The sequence below is a fragment of the Sus scrofa genome, chromosome 4, assembly GCF_000003025.6.
Source record: "Sus scrofa isolate TJ Tabasco breed Duroc chromosome 4, Sscrofa11.1, whole genome shotgun sequence".
NCBI classification, from domain to species: Eukaryota; Metazoa; Chordata; class Mammalia; order Artiodactyla; family Suidae; genus Sus; species Sus scrofa.
In genome coordinates this window covers 82,306,288-82,331,892 of record NC_010446.5, presented here as the reverse complement: position 1 = coordinate 82,331,892, position 25,605 = coordinate 82,306,288, and the positions used below count along the sequence as shown (strand labels likewise).

At 38.9% G+C, this 25,605-nt stretch overlaps 2 protein-coding genes across 8 annotated transcripts in view; one reads left to right on the top strand and one right to left on the bottom strand.

Moving 5' to 3' along the window:
* LOC106510102 overlaps positions 1-25,605 on the top strand; it is a 96,069-nt gene that overhangs the window by 55,489 nt on the left and 14,975 nt on the right. For 5 of the 7 annotated variants that reach the window (XR_002343354.1, XR_002343355.1, XR_002343353.1 and 2 more), the window contains one exon: positions 17,212-17,443. The exons of 1 other annotated variant lie outside the window; for it this stretch is intronic. Coding sequence is in view for 1 of the 6 variants with exons in the window: in XM_021089444.1 (XP_020945103.1) it covers positions 17,212-17,443 (232 nt within the window). In the remaining 5 variants the exon portion in view is untranslated. Of the gene's footprint in view, positions 1-17,211; positions 17,621-25,605 lie in introns of those variants that run through there. One more of the 7 variants, XR_002343357.1, reaches the window with a different exon arrangement.
* Positions 12,513-25,605, bottom strand: part of DPT (dermatopontin) — a 31,724-nt gene continuing 18,631 nt past the window's right edge. The window contains exons 3-4 of the mRNA XM_003125649.5: positions 17,627-17,734; positions 12,513-13,662 (exon numbers count right to left, since the gene is read on the bottom strand). Coding sequence (XP_003125697.1) covers positions 13,596-13,662; positions 17,627-17,734 — 175 coding nt within the window. The 3' untranslated portion in view covers positions 12,513-13,595. The remainder of the gene's footprint in view (positions 13,663-17,626; positions 17,735-25,605) is intronic.

Genomic DNA, 25,605 nt, shown 5'->3' with positions numbered 1-25,605 from the left:
CATCCCAATTCACAGAGAAAACAAAATTATGGAATAGCTAATAGATTTTTAGCTGGCTCTCTCATAAATGTTTTTGCGACTTTTCAACATCTAAATGAATAAGTAAGTCATGAAAATAAAAGAGAAAAATAAATGTTTGCTAAGATAATCAAAAAGATGTCTTTTAGAATTCTTATTCCGCCACTAATGTGAGCAAGTTAATTCACTGTTCAATCATCAGGAAAATGGGGATATAAAAGTTAGCTCACTGGGTGGTTATAATAATTTAGAGGAGTATCCTGCGGTGAAGTGTGTTAAGGATCTGGGGTTGCCACTGAAGTGCCTCGGGTTGTTGCTGTGGTGTGGGTTCGATCTCTGGCCCAGAGACCTCCACATACCTTGGGTGCAGCCTAAATAAATAAATAAGATAATATAAATTAGCTAATATGTGTAAAGACCTTCGTATCTTACACATGTTACAGACTCAAAAAATATTCACAATTTAAAAAAATATGGATGGAGTTCCCATTGTAGCTCAGTGGTAATAAATCTGACCAGTATCTATGATCATTTAGTAATCATGTAATGCTCAAATCAAAGCAATAATAATACATTCAGCAATTTGTTAAAACTAAACAAATGAATAATAGGATATTATATGAGTGTAGAGGTATGAAAGAAACCAGAAGAGATGAGACTAATATGAATATTTTTGAATAGCCAACTTGAATTTTTTTAGAACCTCTGATAGCCAAAATGCAGTTTTAATGAGAGCATGATACTGTTTACAAATAGGAATCTGGCATATTATATATCATAACACTGAAGAAATAAGGTAACATTAAAGTTGGCCAAGACTATGGTTGTTTCACTCTTAAATGGTTCATCTGTTACGCTTCAATCACCCAGTTAAAGAAGTTAGATATGTTGTTTATTTCTTCACTGCCCTGATTTGTTGCCTGATGGAACAATTCAGTCAAAATGTCTGAATAATGGCAGAATTGGTTCCCATAGATAGAGTGTAGGAATGATTATGTACTTTTTAGATTCAATGACATAGTGTAGATTTCTTTTTCCAATACTTACAGCTAAACCTGCTTTTATCAATCTCACTTATAAAATTTCATGTTGGAAGGAATTTGGAAGAATGAATGATAAATTTTGGCAAAATTTGACATTTGCCTCTTTCACATTACTGGAAAGAGTTTGGGCTTTGGGGTTAGAAGACTTCAGTTCAAGTCTGAGCCTTGTCTCATATAACTATGTAAACCTGGTCAAGTCACAATACCTGAGTGTCTACTTCCTCATTAGTAAATTAGGGGCAACAATACCTACCATTCACGTCTGCAAAAGAGGTATATGGTTATTTGCTATTCTTTTTACATTAGTATTATTTTTTTTATATTCCACATATAAAGAATATCATTTAGTAATTGTCTTTCTCTGACTTATTTCACTGAGTAAAATATTCCTAAGTCCATCCATGAATATTCCATTATATATATATATATAATGGAATCCATATGTCTGTGTATATACATACATACATATATATGTATATATGTGTGTGTGTTTGTGTGTGTGTGTATATATATGCACACACAAACCATATAGATAAATATACACACATAAACCACATCTTAAGTCTGTCAATGGGTGCTTAGGTTGTTTCCATGTCTTGGCTATTGTAAACAGTACTGCTATGCATATTAGGGTGCTTGTGCTTTTCTAATAAGAATCTAAATTTTTTTCTGATATACACCCAGGAATGGAATTGCTAAGTCATATGGTAGCTCTACTTTTAGTTTTTTAAGTAATCTCCATTTTCCATAGTGGCTATACAAATTTACATGCCCATCAACAGTATAGGAGGGTTCCCTTTTCTCCACACCCTTCCTAGCATTTATTTGTAGACTTTTTGATGATAGGCATCCTGACAGGTATGAGGTGATGCTTCATGGTGGTTTTGATTTGCATTTCTCTGATTAGTGACATTGAGCATCTTTTCACGTGCATGTTGGCCATCTATATGTCTTCTTTGGGAAAATGTGTATTTAGGTCTTCTGTCCATTTCTTGATTGGATTGTTTATTTTTTTCAATATTGATTTGTATGACCTGTTTGTATATTTTGGATATTAATCCTTAATTGGTTGCATAATTTGCAAATATTTTCTCCCATTCCATAGGTTGTCTTTTTGCTTTGTTGATAGTTTCCTTTGCTGTGCAAAAGTTTTTAAATTTTATTCGGTCTCATTTGTTAATTTTTGCTTTTATTTCTTTTGCCTTGGTATACTGACCTAAGTAAATATTAGTATGGTTTATGTTAGAGAATATTTTGCCTATGCTTTCTTCTAGGAGTTTTACGGTATCATTTCTTTTATTTAGGTCCTTAAATCATTTTGAATTTATTTTTGTATATGTTGTGAGAGAATATTCTAATTTAATTGATTTGCATGTTGCTGTCCAGGTTATTCGTTATGTTTGTATTTATTGGTAACAGAACACACAAGACTGGGACAGAACTAGCCCTTGGAGATGGAAATGAATTTGCACTGGACCCTTAGCTCCAATGCATACTTGGTAAATGAATTGAAGAGACAAACAAATGAATCTTATGTTGACCCACAAATCCTGTAGGAGCCTTTTATTTTTATTTCCAACTATCCAAATCATCTCTGCTTCCTCCATTAAGCCTACAGGGATTGTCTCATCTCTTCAGATCTGCAGTGGTTAGCTTCTGAGTTTTGTATTTATATTTTACCTCTTATTGCTCTTGGGTGTCTCTTTTCTACCTAAATAAATTATGAGATACTTGAGTGCTATTATTTCATTATTTTTCCCATTGCAAACAATGTGGTGCTGTCCCCACAAGATGTTTTTAATAAACACTTGTTGGCCAATCAACTGAAACCTCTCCTGATGATGAGAAGCATTATGCAGTAGCAAACAGTGAGACAGAGCATGTTTTGGAATGCATTTAGCTGCTGTGTAAACTAACCAATAAATGTAATGATGATAATGATTAGGTATTGTTAGATTTGAAAACACATATTAAAAACTTCTTGCTTTATAAAATTCATTGCATTTTATGAAGATTATCTGCATTTTTATTTTCTACCTACCTTTGATGGTATAATCAAATTTCAGTTTGTACTAAAGAGCATTGTCTTTAGCTGAAAACCTTTGGTGAGAAATATAAGTTCCCTAACATTCTGAGATATATTAAATTTAAAGTCTCCTGGAAAGTCTAATCTTTGTCCAAAAGTTGGCTTTCCTTTGCAGCACTTTTCCTGCCAAGTAACTACTGTGTCTTTTGACAGATACTATTAATTCAGTATTTATTGATGAGCACCTGCTATGGGTCAGAAACTGTAGTAACTACTAGGGATTTAGAGATAAATATGACACAGTCCCTGTCCTCAAGGAATTTGCTTTCTGGGGGTGGGAACATCATTTTAAATAGTTACCATAAAGTGTTGTGGCAAAGGTAGTGATGGTGTTCTACACACAGCATTGTGAGATCCTCCATGAAGGCCTCCTAACCAGCATGGAGAAATCAAGGTAGGTGAGGATAGGGAATCATGGACCAGAGGACGATCCCATGGAAGATGGGATATGTTGTTAAGAAGCAGAATTTAAGAAGCATGCACTATAGGGCACATGGAAGACGAGAACATTAGAATGAAAGATCACTGTGTTAGTACTAGGTACTCAGCCAGGTGTTGGGAATACAGTAATGGACCATGTGATACCAGGGCATGACTGACTGACTTCATGATTTCAGATGTTGATTTGATTTGGTGCTCCTGCTGGCTGAGGTCTCAGGCAGGGAAAGGATGAGATTAGTCTTCCAGAGCATTGTCTACACAGTCTACATTGGATACACTGGACTCAGCCAGGTCTGAGTTAGCTCTGCTGGTAGGGTGTGGGGCCTTGAAAAAGTAACTCAATTTCTGAGTAGTTTTTCTTATTGGTAAAATAAGAATAATGGTAGCCACCTTGTAAGTCTGCTATAAGTATCAAATGAGGTGCACTGAAGGGCTAAGTAGGGTTCTTGGCTCAGAGTACATACAAATACAATTGCTATCATCATGATTTGATACCTATATTTAGAGCCACAGGTAAATCAAAGAACTGATTACCTCATAACATGGAGATGGACTTTGAATTTACTGTGGAGTGCATGGACTGAAGCTGCACATAAGGTTAATAGTAGCTTCTTTAATGATGATTGGTTTCATGTGGAAGGACCTCAAAATTGCCACTACTATAAATTTTATTTTCCTACTTTTCTTTTAACAAGTGTGATCTTTTACAATGTTTGATTGGAGCTGGGACACATTATTCTACTTCCTTGGATGAGATGTTCAGATTCCTTCACTGTGAATCAAAGCTAAGAAAAAATAATTTATGTATCTATTGAATTGACTGTAACTACCAAACTCCAGTGATACATTTGATTAACGATGTAGGTAACCTTCATCCTTCAAGATAACATTGGAAAAGAGCCTCATGAGATGAGGTGCGCTAGAGCTTTGATACCAGCCCAACACATTTCTGCTCACAGACTGGGTATCCTGGGGCTTAATCAACTGAAGAGAACAGTGGTGCTTATTAAGTGTGATGATTCTCTAGATAGAAATCTTCCCAGGGCACACACAGCAAAGAGAAATGAGGCTGTGACTCTGTGGGGTGCTTAAACAGTTGTGGAGGCTGGGGGACCAAGCAAAGATAATTATTATCTCAGTTGTCAGAGTAATTCTGCTTACTTAGGTTAGACTGAGTTTATGGAATTGAGGATTTATTACGTAAGAATCCTTTTAGAAGACAAGCAACAAAGAGTTATCGTAAATGAAACTGAGCAGGACCCTATGGGGATCCTGGGGACAAAACAACACTTTCTGTGTCCCCCATTTCTTGTTTATAGGAAATAGGCTTCATTCAGCCTCCCTGAGCTTCGCTACGTTTCAAAGGGTAGGTTCAAATGGTTGCTAACCAGGGAAGGGAGGAACAGTCAAGAAAAAATAGTGCAGCCTTGTGGTAGGCTCCTGATTCCTCCTCAAGGAGTATATATTTAGCAATATGTTTGAGTTCTTCACAGAACGAAACCCCCCAACAAATGGAAATTGTTAACTACTTGATGAAGTATTCTTCATTCCAGAAAGACGATACTAAACACCACCAGAACCAGCCCAGCTTTAAAGAAGAATGCAAGTTTGCATCTACCCTGAGACTTATCTGTGGCCCTATTTTATATTCCCAAACTATAAGACCACGTCCTATTCTCTCCAAAAGGAGGGCACAGTCTTTAGGGCATCAGCCCACTGTGCCCTCCTTCACTGACAAACAATAAAAACTACTCCTTTCTATTTCACCCAAAACTCTGTCTCAGCATTTCTGTTTGGCACCAGTGGACAGAAGCTGAGTTTTGGCAACGTTAACTCCTATAGGAGATATTGAATCTGTTCCTTGTTTTGTTACAATGGATAAAGTCTACAATCATATGAAAAAGCGGAGTATTAATGTTACGATTTTCAGACCACTTATCTGGTTTTAAACCTCCAGCAACATAAATCTCCTTAGGAGTTCACTTGTGGTACAGCAGGTTAAGGATACCTACAATGGCTTGGATTGCTGCTTAGGCACAGATTGATTCCTGGCTGAGGAAATTCCATAGGCTGTAAGTGCAGCAAAACAAATGAACACCCCCCCCCAAAAAAAAACCCAAAATCTCTCTCTCTCCAATGGTAATATGTAAAATATTGGAATAAATCTGTAGATCTTCTCTGTATATTGTATAACATTTAGCTATGGAACAATAAAAAGCAGTCTAAAAATTTCTTCTCTCCTTACTCTAAAAGGAAACCATTTTTTTAATGTTCTTTTTAATGATTTTCATTTTTTCCATTATAGTTGGTTTCTAAAAGAAAACCCTTGACTCTGGGTTAATGTAACAGAGAGAAACTGGGCTTTGCAAATAGCCAGACTAGAGTTCAAAGTCCATATCCACCAGCTGTGTGAACTTGGGCAAATTACCTTCTATTTCAGAAAACTTTGAGCCCACCTATGAAATAGCAGCAAGCCATCCTGTTGAGAAATAAAATATTGGCGCCATATCACTAAACAAAGGATGTCATAGTCATCAGTGATTGTAGCTACCTCATAGGTTGAGTTGGTGAGCCCAGAAAGAACTCAGGAAACAAAGAATACCTGCCACCTAGCAGCCATTAGCCTGCAGCTGCTCCCAAGCATGAGCCCTGAGGAAATTTGTGATGTGAAAACGCAAGGTCCTGGCTGCAGATGGCTGAGGCGCATATCAAAGGAATGTTTTCAGTGAGCCAAGACTCTTGCATTTTCCCATATAGAGAGAAGCCCCAAATTCTTTAACTTGAGATATCTGATTTTCCTTTATTAACAATAATCTTTTGTTCCTACTACCTGCCCTTTGTTGCAAAACTCCTATTTATCCAACTCCCCCTTCACCTCCTCAGAGCAGTTTTGTCAGGGTTACTTGAGATGCTGCCTCCCAGGCTTAAATCCTCAGTTTTGACCACCAAATAAAACATAACTCTCAGCTTTTATGTTGTGCATACTTTTTAGTGGACGAATGTAAGAACTGGACTCAAGGGCCCCAAGGTTTTCCTCATCTCTTTGAGAAGCCCTCATTTCTATAGGTTTTCCTAGGCTGTCTCCACTCCTGCCATAACCCTTACTGTCCCTTTCCTCGTCCTAACGTCTTCTATTTCATTGGCCCACGGTGATCCTCCTAATGCTACAATCGTGTAAGACTTCCTGTGCCTATCACTCACTATGTCCTTGATTGTCACTCACTGGACACTTGATGGTAAGCAGCTTTCTTTCAGTTATTAATCTTTCTAGATTTTTATGTCTTTTTTCCCCCTATCTAGAACAAAATTCTCCCTGAGGAAAGGAGTATATTTTATGCTTCGGGGCTTCTTTCAGTTTGTTACAGGAACAAAGCAGGTGATTGATTATATCTTGTTGAAGAACAGTCAACTTTAAATGTACAAAAGCACAGAAGTGAGAGACTGTGGGTTTAGAACAAGCGATGGTGCCATTCTGGGAAGGGCTAAATCTGATGCTTGGCCCCAATAATCCACTCATCCACATATTTTCAGTTTTTTCTCTCCCTCTGCAGAGTGGGGTGAGTTTTATTAAGGCTTACCTATGCATGTAGAGAACTAAGCTTGCCTTCTCTTTGAATTTCTGTGAAGTCCTTCAATTTGAGCTGTACTGTTTTACACTGTGAGAGATTTTTAAGTTTCTTTCTCCTGAAAGCTGATGGGCAGAACAAATCTGCATGAGATTTTACTGTCTCCATAGGGGACAGGCAGGTGTAACTCAGACTTTGTTTGATTTCTAAGAACATCTTTCCAAGGGATAATGGTTAATGAGCTCACCTTTGAGTCTGCCAACAAAAGAGGCCCAGGGAGATACCCAGGTCAACTGAAATTCACCAGTCACAGAGAGGGAAGATGTGGGACACCAGCATGGTTTATCAATGCCTGCCAGACAACCATATAAACAGGAACGAGAAACTGGCTTCACTGCTTCAATCCAGCTAATCACCAGCTAATTCCAGAAGTAGACTTTTAGTGAGAGTAACAAGTAACAAGGGTCATAAAGTCTATATCCATGAAATTATAATCTTGTTTAGCATTTGTTTCAGGGCTCTACTTTTATTTATTCATCAAATATTTGTTGTGTAGGGAATGCATCCAACAAAAATCACTGCCCTCCCACACCCTTGGCATTCATATGCTGTTGTAAGACTCAAAAAATTATCCACATTAACACAGAGTTGCACCAATTTATCAACCTGAGCCCCTTTGCTCCTCAGTCCCCCAGTCTCTTCAGGGGTTAGTTAACAAGGCTCTATTTCATGTTCAGCAAGTACCTAGCCCTGTATAGCTCAAAAGTCATAAAACACCAGAATTCACAATCTGGTCCTTAGTACTGTGACCCACTTTCTAAACATGTAAGTGGTGATTGTGATTAACCGGTGTGTTTTCCAACTCTTAAAAGGTTGGAATCAATGATTGTCTAATGATGCTGGAGAAAGAGAGCAAAAGATGGCATCAACCCCCCTCAAAACCACAGCATCATCATAATACCACATCCCTTCATAAAACCATGCAATTATCAAAGTGCCTTTACACATATTTTCAATTATTGATTGCTTAGAGCTTTGATAGGTCTTCCCAATAAAAACTGAAAAAATTAGAAATCCAGATTAATTTTAAAACGAATGTCTTGGATGCCAACTATGCGTAAAACATCTTGCCAGGCACTAGAAACTGCCCTCAGGGGAGTGAAAACAAGACACAGAGTTCTGAAGGAGAAAGGGAAGGAACCACAACCAATCTTAAGAAGCAATAGGAAGTTTTCTGGGATGCTGAGTCTATGCTTGGCCCTGAAGGACAAGTAGGACTTCCAGTGAGTGGAGGACTTTTAAACATTAGTTTCACATTAGCCATATGACAGAATGAACATCTGTTCCATTGTCTCTGGGGATGATGAGAGATGTTGGAAAGAGCAGGTAATTCCACATATTAAATTATAACCCACTAGGCAGCCAGTTAGATGAAAGAATCTGGTTTTATAATCTCTTTCTTTCTATGAAGTCACCATATGCTCACCTTTCAGCTGGAACACGGGATACTGCTGAATTGCTTGGCAGCACTTTGTGACCGTTTTTGTTCCATAAGATTATAAAAACATTATAAACACAACTATGGAAATTGTTTTTATTTTTTGAATTAATTTTTTTTTTTGTTTTGTTTTCTTAAGGACCACACCTGCAGCATATGGAAATTTCAGGCTAGAGGGTAAAACTGGAGCTATCGTGTCTGGCCTATGCCACAGCCGCAGCAACACCAGATCCAAGCCACAACTGAGACTTACACTCCAGCTCACAGCAACATCGGATCCTTAACCCACTGAGTGAGGCCTTGCATCGAACCCACATCCTCATGGATACTGTTCAGATTTGTTACCACTGAGCCACAACAGGAACTCTGGTAATTGTTTTTAATGTTGGGAAAGATGGAAAAGTATAAAAAAGAACAAAGAAATAAACGGTAATGCTACAATTCAGAAAATTCAGGGAATATCATCATTCACCTTTTTAAAAGATATTTCTATTCACTGGGCCCCTTCTGGGAGCACTGGGAAGAGGAGGAGAAAGAGTTCACTAATGGTACATTTTCTGTGCTTAGCAAGGCACAGTGGGTCTAATAAATAGGTTTTAAAATACATAGGTAGTTTTGGTTGGTTTTTAGTTTTTAGGAGATAATGGTTATCCCATTCTGTGAAAAGTTTTAAATCCCATGAAAATCTGAGATATATATGAATATATTACTATTACTATTGTTGTTAAAAATGACTTTTGAGGTAGGCGTGTTTTCTTATCTTTGCTTTACAAAGGAATAAGTTGACAAAATAAATGCAACAAGTTAATGGGTAACATAATAAACCCATTTTGCCAAGGGTTTCACTTACCTCAACGACTCTGGATATCAGAATGGTAAACAGGCTCGGGTACTACTTTTTAACAGAATGGTTTGAGAGACCAGAATAGAAGTGGTTTAATTAAAATTAATTTGAAAGTGTGTAAGGAGAGTGGATGCTATTGATTCTATGGCCTTTTCTTGTGTGGGCCACCTTGATGTGCATGCCTATTTGGATATCGGCTGCACTGAGCAACCTTCTTCTTTATGAATAGGAGAAGAAGAATCTGGAAGGGTAAGAAGAGAACCAAGTAGGTTGGAAGCTAGATGGAGGACCACCTACAGAGACGGAAAACCCATGACTACATGGTGAACAACAGGGGAAAAAAAAAAAAAAACAGGGAAGAAGGAAATGCTTAAATTAATTTTTTTTAAAATTTGAGTTTGTGCATTCATTAATGCTTTTGTGAGAATACAGTCCTCTGAAGGGACTAAAAGTATGTGGCGCTCCATATCTGGGTCAAAGCAGTTGATTATAAAGAAAATGTATGTGAATAAAGATCCAGGATAGAGAGAAAACTTCCCAGACAGAGGGGAGGGAACCTGGGGGAGTGGAGAGAGGAGTTGATAAATTCCTTTTTCCTAAGTTTCTAGGAGGTCTCAGCTGAAATCTGAGTTGTAGATAGATACATGAATTGTAATTAGGGTGCACAAATAGAAGAATGCCTTATGGTGCTGATGTCAGCTACCCATCCATCCTTAAGGCATTATGACTACATGATTGGCCTCCTGGACACCTTGATGACATCAGTGTTTCCTGGGGAAGCTTTGCTAAGCCTATGCATCTTTTCAGCACTATATTTTTCCCTTGCCTGAAATGCCACATTCCTCTTTGCGACCCTAACCCTTCACCACTCTCTATTGAAATGCTACCAATTCTTGAATTATCGAACTGGACTGTAAAGGCTTGTTTGCTTGCCTGACTCTCTTAGTTTATAATTCTCTGGAATGCAAGAACTGTGCCTAGTGCAGGGATTTGTATATAATAAGCACTTAATAATTTATTGATTCAACGATCAAATCAAGAATAAATGAATAATAAAATGAATGATTGCAGAACTCAAGTCCCTCCTCTTTTATAAATTTTCTTATTCTTTATCTATACCAATATCCAGCTTACCTGAGAAATGTTATTTCTAATATATACTAATAATATTCCATTCCTCTGACAACATTTATTGGAAACTTATTATGTACAAGACACTATGAGATCTCATTTAATCCTTACAACAACCCCATGATGTGGGTACTATTATTATTTTTATTGGTGAGGAAATAGAGTCTCAGGGAAGGTAGGGGACTGAGCCAAGTTCATGCAGCTGAAAATTGACAGAATCAGGAGTTGTGCCCATAAATTTTTGGAATCCGAGCCCACACTCTTTTCTACTCATTTCACAAGTTCTTCTGGTCCTTCAGGGCCAACCATAGATCTAGCTTCCTCAGGCAACTTTCTTGTCTTCATTGTCTATTTTCTCATCTTTCACTCCTAGACTGTGGGCTCAGTGAGGCAAGAATCTGTCTCTTTTCTTCCCATTTTACGTGACCATCATCTTGTGAAATTATTGGAAAAGGGGTTCCTGTTCGTACCAAGAAGATGAAAAAATGTTTGGGCTTAGATATTTGTTTTTTTTACACAACCACACTCTATCAGAGCCAGGAGTAGGACCCAGGTTCTCAGTTCTCATCCCGAGCTTCTTCTCTGGAAGAAAATGCCTTAGCAAAGCCCTTTGTAAACAATTTAGGGCAGATGATCACATTCATGAAGTTCTAGAATTGCAAGGAACCACGATAATTCCCCAGATAAATGTCTTCACAGAGTGGAGAGGTTTTAATGAAGGCTGTGAGCAAGTTAGTAGAAATATTGGAGTAATGAGAGCATGGAGAGTGAGAACTTGCAGTCAGAAGATCTGGGATTTAGCCCCAGTCTGGTAGTTCTTACTGATTGACATATGGTGGAAAGTATAAATTATTCAGATCTGAACCACATTGATCATGTCTTTACTGTTACTGTCCTTGGCCTAGATGCAAAAAGAGTTCTTCTCTTCTATCTCTTCATTTATTCCGCTTGGCACAAACACTTATTGGACTGCATTATCAGTTTCTGTCTTGATTTGTGCTTTCTGGCGTCTCCTGGACTGCTCCTCCCAGCTGTATCCCTCCACTCCCAGCACCCACTCCCTGGTGCCCCCCTCCCCTCCCCAGAATTTTGTTTTCATCATGGTGCCAAGTCAGTCAGTCCACGTTGCTTGCCTCCTTTCCAGCTGTGCTCCAAACACTCAACTAAGGCCATTTCCTGGCCGCCATCCTGACCCAGTGTTGCAGTTGCTAAAATATTAATGGTGCCCTTTGTGAAAAATGATCCTGTGAAGCTCATTGTAAGTTAAAATTGCCAGAGAGGTAGAAACAATCAAAGGGAGGAAATAAAGCAAAACCACTGTACAAAAAAGGGCCTCAGCATTAGGGCAAAGGAGTCCTCTGCTGTCCTCTTCTTAATATTGGGACCTCACTACGGGAAATGCAACACCACTACCTGAGATTCGTTTTCTTGGCCACCTTCATGGGGTGCATAACAAGGTGGTGACCCCTGTGGTTTTGCCTGGGTGCCTGCTCTCCTGGGTCTCCTAGGAGAGAAGAGAAGGGAAGGGCAGCCTAGATCTGAAAGGAAAAGACAAACAGTGTGTATAAAAGAAATAGGGGCTCCCTTTGGTTAAAAATCATGTGACAGATCAGTGCTAGGAGGTTTGTAGGTTGCTGAGGACAAATCAGCCTAGATTTAAAAACTGAGGAAATGTGGTTCTGCTCTTTGTCCAATTTTAATGAAAGCCCTTAGCACTTCGTTTTACTTATTGGGTTTCTCAGCCATACTCTGTCTTTATCGGTATTACATTCCTGGTGCTCTGCATGGTGCTTGGCACAAATCACAAGGCTGAGCTATATTTTCTGAATTGATGGACAAACAATTAGAAAGAGGAGGAATAACAAGCAAAAACTGACCCTTAACATTTGCAGCATAGTGAATGTTAATATTTTTATTCCTTTTATGATGAAGTGAGTACAAGGGGCTAGAGAGAGAGACATCACAGGAAGAGGAGAGACAGTGCCACCTCTGAGAAAGATGCCCTTCAACTACACAGAGAAGAGAAGTAGATGCCCCCACGGCAGATTTCCCATACAGAACATTGAGGCCAATCCAAGTAAGTCTGCCAGCAGCTCTCACATCAACAGGGCATGTGCCAGTGTTCCCAGGTGCCAGTGAATCAAAGCACTTTTTCGATTTCCCAATGCAACCTGACCCTTCTCCCTTTCCCTTCCAAGTTCCTAATTTGAGTCCCATTCTCTGACCTCTCTCCTTCTTGTTTTTGTCTTACTTGAGACAGGAGGCTTTTCTGGTTCCTGTGCTCATTTTCATTACTAGGTATGCTAATAATCTTCCAATTTGGAAATTCTTCTGATCCTCAGTCTTTCAATCCCCAAAACTTTCCATCTCTCAACCTCCCTGTCTTCTCCCTCGTGGAGTGCAGAGCTCTGCACTTAAACTTCCAGGCAAATGTGGCTTATGTGGAAAGACAGAATGGAAGCATGTCCCCTTGAGGCAGAAGGTCTGCTCTCTGGGGGGACCCCAGATGTCACTCAAACAGATGTAGCTGAGAGAACCTTAACTGCCACCTTCTCAACTGCTGCCCCTTCACTTCACTCCACTGAACTTCTTCACAGACATTGCTAAGCATCAGGCAGCTCATTTGGTAGTAAAAGCAGCAGAAAGGCTGCGACAGGTGTTCCAAGAACCAGGGTTTTTTTCAGGCTATGAGCAGGCACACAGACTATATGGTGTGCAAGAGAGCCATTGTCACTCATATAAAATGGTTGCTATGGAACATGTTGAAAGTGAGAAATTGTAGATTTTATTATAAGTGTGATACCAGTCAGAAAGGCCCAGAAAGCTGGCATTGCAACTACCCACCAGCTCGGGGAGAAGAAAAGAGAGCAGCAGAAATCACTTAGGAGTCCCAACTGATGTTCACTTATATGGACATCCTCTGGTCTCCTGGCCCTCTTCCCTTCACCCAGATTGGTAGGTTGCAAATCTAAACATTTGCAAATTCACAGTCGTAGTCAGTCATCCGGCACATTATGAATTTCCACTGGCGATCCCTGTGGGGAGAGAGTCAGAAAAGTAATGTCAGTGAGACAAGACATCTTAGGAAGAAAAGGAAGCAGCTTTTCCCATTGCTGTGGAAAATGCAATTCTCCAAAGCAACCTTTGGAAAATTTAAAAACTGAAGGGATACATAATCTCACTTTCCTCTCAGAAGACACCTCTACGAAGCCTCTAGAAAACCTACAGGTTATTGTCTGTGAGGTCAGGAGTCCTGGACACTTCCTTCTCCAGCCCAGGTTGCACCTTGGAGGGGTCTAAGTAGGTTGCCTGTGTGTGGAGGTCCTGTTCATCACCAGTGATCAGCTCACCACTGCTCTGCCCCAAAGGTACATCTTGGACATAGAGGTTTACAGCTTGGAATAAAAGTATTTATTTAATATGGTCTCCATTTTCATCCTAAAAAATCTTCATTTACATAGGCCATCCATCTGCTCATTCCTTCTTTTCCTAAATACTTATCATGTGTTAGGCTCCATGCTGTACCCTATGTGTTTCCTTTCAGAAAGCACTATTACAGGGAAATGAAGAGAGAGAAAACATCTAAAACCTGTGAAGTGAAAGAGAAAATGCCTGCCATTCTTAGATAACAGAAATTAAGTTGCATATTTGTTTAAATGATCAGGCAGGGGTATGAGAGGACATAGAACTGCTCGAGTTTGAAAAACGTGGTGTGAATACATTTCAAGGAATGTTCTTTGCTAAGAGCTAGCCTAAACTCTTTGTTCACCCATTTAACAAAAACTTATCAAAAGCCTAATCTGCACAGTGCTCTCTGGTCTAACATCTTTTAACAGTGATATTGGTGATGGTAATGATAACCGTAAGTACTTTTGCAGAGTCCTCCAACATATGCAGCATTGCACTAGGTGCTTTATCTAGTTTCTCATTTAACGCTCATGATAAGTCATTGCTTCGGTGAAGAAGCTGGCTCAGAGAAATGACCTTTATTAACCTAATTAGCTGACAATTTCAAGTTCCAAGTTGTTGAACTCAAATCTTGCTCTTTCTCTTAGACCAAAACACTTCCATAACTGGATGTCTATAATCCCATCGAGCACACGGCTGTCCCATTCTTAGCAAAGGTTTGATAAAGGGCAAAATTAAGAGTCATTCTATATACGATTTTGCAAATCATTCCAAAGCATAGTGAGGTTATTTAACCTTACAAAAGCCTTCTTCCTTTTCAATCTGTGAGTCCCCTTCACGGTTCAGTTTCTCTTAAACACTAACACTGACAAGATCTCTATCCAGCCTTGGATCTGGAAGGGAAACTGACCACTCTCTGTCCTAGGAGATAACTCTTGTCAGCAGCTATGGAACATGCTGCTCCAGCAGTATAAGACAACTTTAAATTTAGAGTCTGCTGCTCAAGGTTGCTTGTTTAGAGTGACTGGGCATAGGAGCTCCAGTACAAACCTTTGAGAGCCTGGATACCTGAATATTTGTTAGTATTTATTCCTGCCATTGTCAACAGAGGACATGACTTGTTTCAGAAGGAGGTCAGAAAACTGGTGGCGTGTATGTTTAACAAATGAATTTCATAACTGTAGACAAGTCTTATTTATCTCTGTGCCAACAGACACAAATAGATGAGCTCTTAAGCCAGGCATTCACACTACTCTTATAAGAGGTTGTTCACTAATGCAAAGCAAAATTTAGACTTGGTGGTAAAAACCAAGATACTCGAATGAGGCTTAGTTGCTGATTTCCCTCCAGAACAGAGGTTCTCAATCAGGGGAAATTTTATTCCTCAGGCTTTTGTTGTTGCTGCGGGCACAACTGTGGGTGAAGGGAAGTTGCTTCTGCCATCTCATGGGTAGGGGCTAGGATGCTGCTGCACACCTAGAATGTATAGGAAAGGCTCCTGCAACAAAGAATTGTCTGGCCCCAGATGTCAATAGTGCCCAAAGCGGGCAAATCCATTCCAGGAAGAAACCACTATGATTTGCATGTGGAAGAAAAGCTCCTGCCCAGTGAGTATTGCACTGACAATATTTCTCTAAAGCAGTGGCCGCAGCGTCTTTCAACAAAGTGGAAGAAATCCAAGTTGTGGTTCTTTAAGCCACTGATTATCAGTGACAGGAGCAAAATTGCATGGGTAATTTCATTTTAAACAAAGGCAAGTTATAATATCTCAGTTTTCCAAGATTCTAGGTTAAACCATGCAACTGAAAACTTTCATGCCAATAGCAATTGGATATTTTAACTGTCCGAATATATATATTTGGTATTAATTACCTTCTTAAACAGGAAATGCAGAACTAATTTTCTTGTTGACTTGGAGACAGCACTAAGAAAATTGAATACCCTGCTGTACTATTATCTGATGCTGCCCTTTGGGGCTATGCACTGCTGCTTAATGTCACTGGTCTTCCATGGTCTTTTGAGTTTTTAGGTTTTTTTTTTTTTTTTTTTTTTTTTTTTTTTGGTCAGATTTTATTTTATTTTATTTTTTAATTGTTATTTCCCCAATACATTTTTTTTTCTACTGTACAGCCTGGTGACCCAGCTACACATACATGTACACATTCTTTTTTCTCACATGATCATGCTTCATCATAAGTGACTAGACATAACTCCCAGTTCTATTCTTAAATATATTTTTGTGTGTGTCATGTCATTCAGCTATTCCTTCTCACTGGTGAAGTGAATATCATTTTAAGTTGTATCTTTCCTGTTATTTTTTTAATTTGCCACTTCTAGAAAATAATAACCAAGTTAGTTAGAAAATGTATCTAAAATATAAATAATTGGAGTTCCTGTTATGGCTCAGCAGAAATGAATCCTTGCTCAGTGGGTTAAGGATCGGCATTGCCATGAGCTGTGGTGTAGGTTGCAGACACGGCTTCGATCCTGCTGTGGCTGTGGTGTAGGCCGGAGGCACCACCCCTAGCCTGGGAACCTCCATATGCCATGGGTGCGGACCTAAAAGAAAGAAAAGAAAAAAAAGAAAAAGTATATAAATAATTAATGTATGAGAACCGAAGGGTTCTCCTATAGTAAATGTAAGGGGTTTTATTCACGGATACTGCAACATGTATTGCATCTTTTTAGAGCTACTTCATATTCATTTTTTGTCTTATTTTTGTTTTTTTAAATTATTGGTCATATTAAGTAAGTTAAATTGAGTTTGGGGAGATATAATTGCACCTAAAAACATAAATATACCCAAAAGATGGCACACTCAAATTTACCAGTTCATTATTTAATAAGTTAAATTTAATGAGTTGTTTTGTTCTATTTACAAACATTTATTGCTAACATTTTTAGGACTTTGTTTTCTGTGTAAAGTGATGATAACCTGATTAAAAGTAGGTCAAATCAACCTTTTAACATCTGGATGTATTCACACCTCTTTCTTTATTAGTAGGGAGAACAGTTTTTATTTCCTTATTGTTTTGTTTTGATGTGTTTGTGATGCAATTGGGAACAACTGGAAGAGAAAGGGATAAAAAGAATTACCATTGTTTTTCTTTTCTGTTATTTAAATTCCCCATGTTAATTTCTAGATATGCCTGCTAAGTTTTGTTTCTCCTTTCCAGTGCCCTTTGCTTCTCTTTCCCTTCCCACAACCCAACCATAGAGAGAAACGGCAGTGGAGATGGTTTATTTGGCCAGTGAGTCCTCACTCTTTCAATCATGTTTGCCCTCTCTTCCTGATGTTTGGTAAGAAAAAATGCCCTTTGAGTAAAAAGAAGAGCTTAGAATGTCATGGAATACCAAGTTGTGGATTTCCTGCTCTGAGCAAGCTGGAACTCATCCTTATCTCCAAGGGTAAGCTGCTCCATGAAATGAGTTCAATTTCCAGGGCTTTCCATTGTCCTATGTAGATTTCCCAGTTAATCCTACACCAACGGGGAAACTAAAGTAGGGAAAACCTCAGATCAAAATTCCTGCAGACATGATCCTTGCATGGAGCTACTCTCTGACCTCTCTAACCCATGGGGAAAGGCTCACCTTTCTACTGCAGAGAAAGTGGTTGTTGCTCCTCGCATATAGTAATCATAATTGTAGGAAATCATGTCCATTTCCTCACCATAGTGGCCTGGATATTCTGTCGTCATCCTATGTAGGAAGAAAAAAAAAGGTTAGAAGAAAAAAATAAAGCTATCATTGCTGGGAGCAAAGAGGAGACATGCTCTAAAGGAGAGATGGAGTTGGGACAACATGGGAGACCCAAACCAGAGTTGAATGGCCTCCACTAAGTCCCTGAAGGCTGTGAAAAGATGGGCAGCTTCCTCCCACTTCCTCCCATTACACCATACCCTAAAAAAATGGAGATGACTCCTCAGGCCTTGAGGAGATATTGATTAATATCAACATTAGTCTTTTCCATTCAAGTCCACTTGAATCAAGTTTTTAAATTGTGGATTGTGACTTATTAGTAGATTATGAAATCAGTTGAATTGGTTATTACTAGGTGAAATTTAAAAAGGAAGAAGAGGAGTTTCCATCATGACCCAGCAGTTAACAAACCCAACTAGTACCCATGAGGATGCAGGTTTAATCCCTGGCCTTGCTCAGTGGGTTAAGGATCTGATGTTGCTGTGAGCTGTGGTGTAGATTGCAGATGTGGCTCGGACCCCACATTGCTGTGGCTGTGGAGTAGGCCGGCAGCTGCAGCTCCAATTCGATCCCTAGCCTGGGAACCTCCGTATGCCATGGGTACAAGCCTAAAAAGACAAAAAATTAAATAAATAAATAAATAAATAGGAGGAAGAAATAAAAAAAAATGAGACTTCATTGTATACACTAATAATAAGTTCTTATGTATGTGTGTGGAAACTTTCAAATACATACATGTGTATGTGGTTACATGGTGTGTGTATTGTGTGATAGTTTAATATTTTTTTTTTTGCTGTGAATCATGATAAAAAAGTATTTGAAAAATATTAAAGTAGAATTTAAGCTGTACAAATGTAGTCTTTACCTTGTCTGCCTTTGTTTCTTTGGCACTTAAAACAGCTCCTGGTACATATTAGGTATTTGCCAAACAAATAAAGGGCCTTGGAGAGTCACTTAACCTCAGTTTCATGATCTATAGAAGAATGAAATCTACCATATAAGCTTGTCATTGGGACTAGTACAAATAATACTCAAGAACATGGAAGAAGTTGAGTCATTAGAATATATATATATATTTGCTGCAGTGTGCAGCAGCTTGATGTGGGCTCTCAGTTCCCAGAGCAATGACTGAATCTCAGCCACAGCAGTGAAAAAATGCCAGATCCTAACACCTAGACCACCAGGGAACTCCCAGGAGAAATTCTGTTTATTTTTCCTCCTACTCCTATCCTTCTCTCTCCTCCAAGATTAAGTGAATTCTGGGCCTCCCTCTGAGTAGGTTTGTTGTGTTCCACCCTTAAATAAATCTAGAATTTCTTGATTGTCTTAAGGCTTCACCATTGGGGATCTTAAGGATCAAAATAGTCCTTTCAGTATGATATGGGATCCCACAAGTCTTTTTCTGCACCTCCAAGTTTGCTTGGGAAACAAATAGTGAGTGTCAATAATTTAAGCTGCTTTGAGGTCACCAGGTCATTATACATTGATAGAAAGATCTCACCCTATGTAGACTTAATACTACAGGTATTATCATGATATCCTGAAAGACTGATTTATAAACCAGAAGGTCTCCTAGAAGGGTCTCAATGCTTAGATGCATCAAGATCAATGGTTAGGTCAAGATAACCTGCATTAGTCAGAGCCCTAAAACTTCTCTCCTCATTCATAACCATTCTTTCCCCCACATTATGCAGTTGTCCTCGTTCTCTGATTTTTCTCTTTTCAAGACATAATTATGCTCTATCTGGATGACAAACCCAACCCAGAGTGAGATCCATGTGTTTCTCCTTAATGTTCATGAAAGGAAATAAGGCTCTGCTAATACCAAGTCTATTTTGTGCTTCTAAAGAGATGTAGAACAAGGACTTTATCTTTCTAATAATATTAAATGACTCATAAATGGACCTAATAGGGTCTCATTTGAGTTCCATTGATTTATGATCCCTGAGGATTCTAACAAATGCTAGATTCAAGTTTACCCAAAGAAAGGGGGATTTGTTGAGAATATGGATAATGCCAATTAGGATTACAAGAGATGGAGTGCGAGGTGTTCTTCTTGAATCAGGGAGGACAAAATATTTTCCAGAAATTTTAAAGCACTCTTTAGATACAATGTACAAAAGTTAATTGCCAAATATTAAACATGAGGCAGAATCTACAAAAGGCCATAATGCATTAGGCTAAATTTGGTTGCCAAAACTATTTCAGAATAATTAGGCTAGATTTTTATTTTTTTTAAGTTCTTATTGACCTATCCTCAGGTTGATTGGATAGTTACGTACATTTGGAATAAAGTGGGAAAGAGAGGTTTGCACTTTTATAAAATCATGAAGTTTTAAACTTCAAAGGGGGGACAAAATCATCAATGCTTCCTTTAGTGTTTTCAACTGTTTCATTTTTGGTAGTGACCAGACCCAAGGCCTCCTGTTCAACTGGACAGTTTGTCTGGAAAGCCTCTCTGGGGAGTGCTATTCAGTGAATTTCTGGAATGCCCTGGAGAACGTGTTGCACATGCTTATTTGTATATTTCCATCTTGGTCCCAGACAGGTTTTTGTTTTACTTGATTTGGGGAGTTTATTGTTGTTTCATTTTTGTTATAAAAATCATAGGATGAAGTCTAGACTATCTCATAGGACCCTAAGTTAAAGGAGGTAAGGAAGGAGTTTGGATACTGATAGAAATTACCCCTACTTTATGAAACTAAAAATACAGTTAGAAAAAAGCCCCAATCAGTGAACCTTCCAAACACCACTCTTAGAGGGAACTGCTGTTTCAATATCATCCAGGATTCTGAGTTTTAGAACCAGGTAGATATGTCTTTATTTAGCTTTTGATGACATCATGCAGGCACAAAATATTCTAATACGGGAATTCCCATTGTGGCACAATGGAAATGAAACTGACTAGTATCCATGAGGATGAGGGTTTGATCCTTAACCTCACTCAGTGGGTCAGGGATTTGGTGTTGCCATGAACTGTGATGTAGGTTATAGATGCAGCTTGGATGGAGCGTTGCTGTGGCTGTGGTGTAGGCCGGCAATTGTAGCTCCGATTTGACTCCTAGCCTGGGAACTTCCATATGCCGAAGGTACGGCCCTAAAAAAGAAGATAAGAGAAGTGAAAAAAAATTCTAATAAAGGAAAGTCCTGGTAATAGCTTCTCAGAGGAAAAAAAAAATGAATTTAAACTTTTAGAACTAGACACTGGGACAAAGGCATAGGGACTTGCCAGGAAATTAAAAGCGACTACAAGGAAGCAGAAGATTAGGGTTTCATAAGCTATGGCACTGAACTTCCTGAGGGTGGGGAAGAGTTCTGTGTAGTTCCAGATTCTTTGTGAATTACCAGGTCACTTCAGACGGCTTTCTGGCAAAGCATACTTCATACTGAGTCTTGCCAAACATTCCTAGACCAATTACAACAATCAAACAAGGCTTTAGTTTGGCAAGATGAAGGGAGGGCCAGTCAGAAAAATGCCTTTATTCAATTTACTGAAATGAGTCTATTACTGATGCTCTTCTATTAGGAGTCTTATATACCCCCTTGCAAAGAACTACATGCGTATGTGTGTGTGTTCATTTTATCACTTTTGGATGAATGACTACCAGGGCACCATTTCTTGCTTCATACCACTTTTTCTGCCATCTACAGATAATACAAGAGAGACAGAAAGATGTTCCAAAGCTAAAGCAAGAATTTGACAACACAGAACCACTTGTACAACTTTTTGTATTAGATGAGATGGAAGGAGATAGAAAGAAATTATTCCCTTCAGTCTTTGTTATGAACTGAAGAGAACTCATGGAACTGGAGGGATTTTTAAGACTGATATAGGATTTTCTCATCTAAGATTAGTAAGGCTCCAAAATTATCCATGGATCCAACTAGAACCAATAAATCATTGCTGGCCAGTACATTACAACAGACTGAGCTGAAGTGATGGATAGCATCCTCCTTCGTTGTGAGAATAGGACACATCACAGAGCTTAGCCCAGATATATGTTATCACATTCATCTTAAAAACTGAAGAAGAGATAGAATTTGGTTAGATAAAGAGGACAGTTTTACTTATTGTCAGGGGTTTGCTTAAGAAAGTATTCAATTTTTAATAGTTAAAGGAAAGGGTTTTGAATCTATTCCTCAACAGAAAGTGACCCAGGATAAAATTTTATCAAATGCCACCTATATTACTGACTACTGAGACTTGAACACAAATCAGAGTTCATAGCATCAGCACCTATTGGTTACGTATGTGTCTGACCTGCTGGCCAGTAGGACACCTGGTTTATTTGGGGTCATCCTAGAAGGATGTTTCCAACTTGTGTGCACATCCACAAATGACCCCAGTCAGTTAGTGTTGCATCCTCAGCCTTATCCCAATTTGTGGCATATCAGAGAAGCACACACCACAGATATCTTAAAATTTGGAAGAAAACCCAGAACTTACAAGTTAACAAACCAGAAAAGATACCTGAGGAAGCCATATTTCAGCTTTTTCAAAATGAGAATAAATAATGTTTTCCAATCCATTCTTTAGAGCTCAGCCCATGCTCAAATAACATTTTAGAGTAGCTTCTTCTGGTCAGCCCAATCTCTGATTTTGTTTTGCTCCTATTTTCTCTACTTCCCAATTTTTTTAGCACTTTATTTAAAATATCATATTTTAATGTTCTATTAACTAGTCAACATCATATATTTAGTATCTGATTAAAAAACAGAATACCTTATAGCATCTTGCTTCATGGTGAGCGCCTTAAGGGGACACTGGTACAAAAGCAGGCATATATACCTTTGTGATATAATTCAGCAGTGGGCTTGGAGGAGGAATTCAACATTTGTAGACTTGATGTGTTCTACATCCAGCTAAAAAGAGGATGCCCCTTTCTGACAGACAAATCATTGAGAAGTGTCTTAAACAAACGGAATCTGTTCATAGTCAATCCTCTTGCATAATAAATGCTTTTCCAGGTAGGTTACAGGGCATGAGAATATTTTAGGTTATACTAATTTGCCAATAGCTTGGCATCTCTGATAGAACCTGTTTGAATTATTTTTGCAAAGATGAGAAATTGCAATTATGCTTAAAGGAAGGCATCCTCAAAGGCCACCCTGACTTCTCCTGCAAAGAGCTGTGAAAAGTGGTCAAGTGGGACTAAATGACTCTGCAGTCACCAAAGTGCCTCTCTCTGCAGAGACACTGAACCCTGGGGGTATGAGAAAGAATGTAGTTTGTTCATGTCTTCTTTTGGTATTTTGACAGTCTCTGCATCAAACAGTTCAAATAGGTATCACAACATGGGAACACAGTTTCAGAGATATCTTAAATTAGATATTAAATTGGCTTAAATTAGAAAAGGAAAGAAAGTCCCTCTTATAATTTTCCAAATTGATCTCTTGGAACCGAGTCTCTAGCTCCCTGGCCAAGCCCAGGGCTGGTCAGCAAGCACACTTGTTTTGACTCATGTTGGCTTTCATTGGCCACATTACATCATGGTTGCCCTTTCCCTGCATTTGGTGGGTACAACTCCACCTGCAACATCTCCCCTCTAGTGAAAACAATCACTTTCCTCTCTGTCTTCCCTAGTGGATGCTTACTGTGTTGTTACCTAATACTTCATCTGTCCAGGTCTTACTTCCTCACTAAAATCAAGGGAGCTCACTATTGTGCAGAGAACAGGGGATTTAGAGGCAGATTGACCTGTTGGAATTGAATTCAGAACTTTGAACAAGTTACAACGTCTGCACCTCAATTCCCTCATCTGTGTAATAGTGTCATAATGTCCGTGCATAAGAAGTAAATGAGCTAACATGGTAGGTTAAATAAAATAACAATAAATAAAAGTTTATCATCATCATTAGGAACTGAATCAAAGTCTATGAATTGTACTTATTTTATATCCATTTATATTCAGTCTGATTAAGTGAATTAATGAATGGAGGAATGAATGATTACTTCTAGAATACAGTAAAGGGAGGCAGACTAAAGAGAACAAAGCCACAAATTTGGAATTGGGAGGTTTACTTTGTTCTGAGTAGCAAGTAGAGCATAGCCTTGGGTTACCCAGTACTTAACGGACAACCACGCATACCTCTGAAATTTCTACTCTTGGAGTTTGAACACAGTGAGGGAGGCAACACTGACATGCAGGCAGCAAATACATTTCTAAATGATAAATATGGCACAATAGTTATGATAGCTACCCCAATTGATGGGAATATGATTGATTTTGCTCAGGCTCAGAGGGGTGCATCATGCAATGCCAGACAATGGTTGTTCTAGGGCACAGAAGCATCTAAACCCCATGCAAGCTGCTTTTAAATGTAACATCCAGTCCTATTTTCCCAAGGTGTAGGTGTCTCCATCTCTATAATCACAGCTCCAACCTGCTCAGAAGAACCAGCATAGAAGCTGCCCTTTTCACCAGGCCTCTAGGAAACATGCTGCTGCCGAGCAGAGATGGGGGTGACTGACAGATGCCATAGTGGAGGTGCCTGACATCATTCTTTGCCACGATTTCATGGGGAATGGTCATGCAAACACTACTCATCTTGTACTGAAATCTGAAAAAGGAGAGTAGGAGTTAAAGATTATCTTTGATGGGATGCTTTGGGGTAGAAAGACTGGAAGATGATTCTGATGAACTGATTTTGTTGCTATTGTTAGCTGGAGCTATCTAGCTATTAAGAAAAACCATTCTCTGGCTTATGACTTGAGCAGAAGGGAGTGAGGGGATAGGCAATGGAGAAAAGAATCTAATATCTGAGACATAGAATCTCAAGACTGAAGGAAAACTCCAAGTTCATCTATGTTGATTCTGAGGAAGGGCACTGTTTTGTTGTTGTTGTTGTTGTTTTTGGCCAAAACATGTTATCTAGGGAAACTGCTAAAAAACCATGAATCTGGAGGAGAACCATTTAGGAAAGGAAACATATGCTCAATTCAAAACTATTGGTTCCTGGAACCCACATTCTGTGCCTGGACAGCCTCAGCATGCTGACAGGGGACAACTTGGGGTACAACATGCAGCTGCTGGAGCTGTTTGGGGACTGGGGAATTATTTCAAACAGTCTCTGAAAGGTTGTGGCTTCCCCAGTGACATGTGTTTGTGGTTTGCAGACGAATGGGACTAAGAACTCGTATTCTCATATATAAATAAATATGCGTAAAATTTACAAATGTATCCAATTCCAGGGGGACCGGTTAGTGACGGAATGTCTGCATCTATCAAGAATTCCTTTTCTTGCCAGAGTTCAGTGATGCAATCATATCTCATGAGAAACTGCAGAGATTGAAATGGGAGCAGCACCTTGGTTCCTACCAAACAAATAAATCCCTCACTCATGCAGGAGCCAGTTGGCTGATTTGTTTTATTCCTGTGTGGAATGGTGCTGTTCTTGAATCCCTAAAAGCTTGCAAGCACAGAGAGGATAGATGCTCACTTTGCTAGTTCAGTGGCAGGCTCTGTGCTGCATAATAGCCTTCAAAGTGGGAAGAGAAAAACGTGTCCACTTCCCTGGGAAGGGATTCAAGCTTGTTAAAGTGATGAAAGGGAAGGTTTCAAATAAGAAGTTTATCAGGAATTTTCACCATGGGAAGAGGGTGTGGGAAAACAGTTCTCACTCCGAAGGGTAGTTAAAATGATCAAATAAAACAATACATGTAAATGAAGTCTTTTTCCACTGTAAAACGTCATCATATCAATATAAGGTTTTACCACTGTTACTGTTCCTAGGGGCCTGCAACATTTTGTTGTTCATTCAGGAAATTTATTAAGGGCCTACTTTGTGCCAGACAATATACTGAGATGCTGAAGAAATAAGACCTAATTCCTGCCCAAGAGGCTTCAGTCAATTTAGAAAAACATATAACG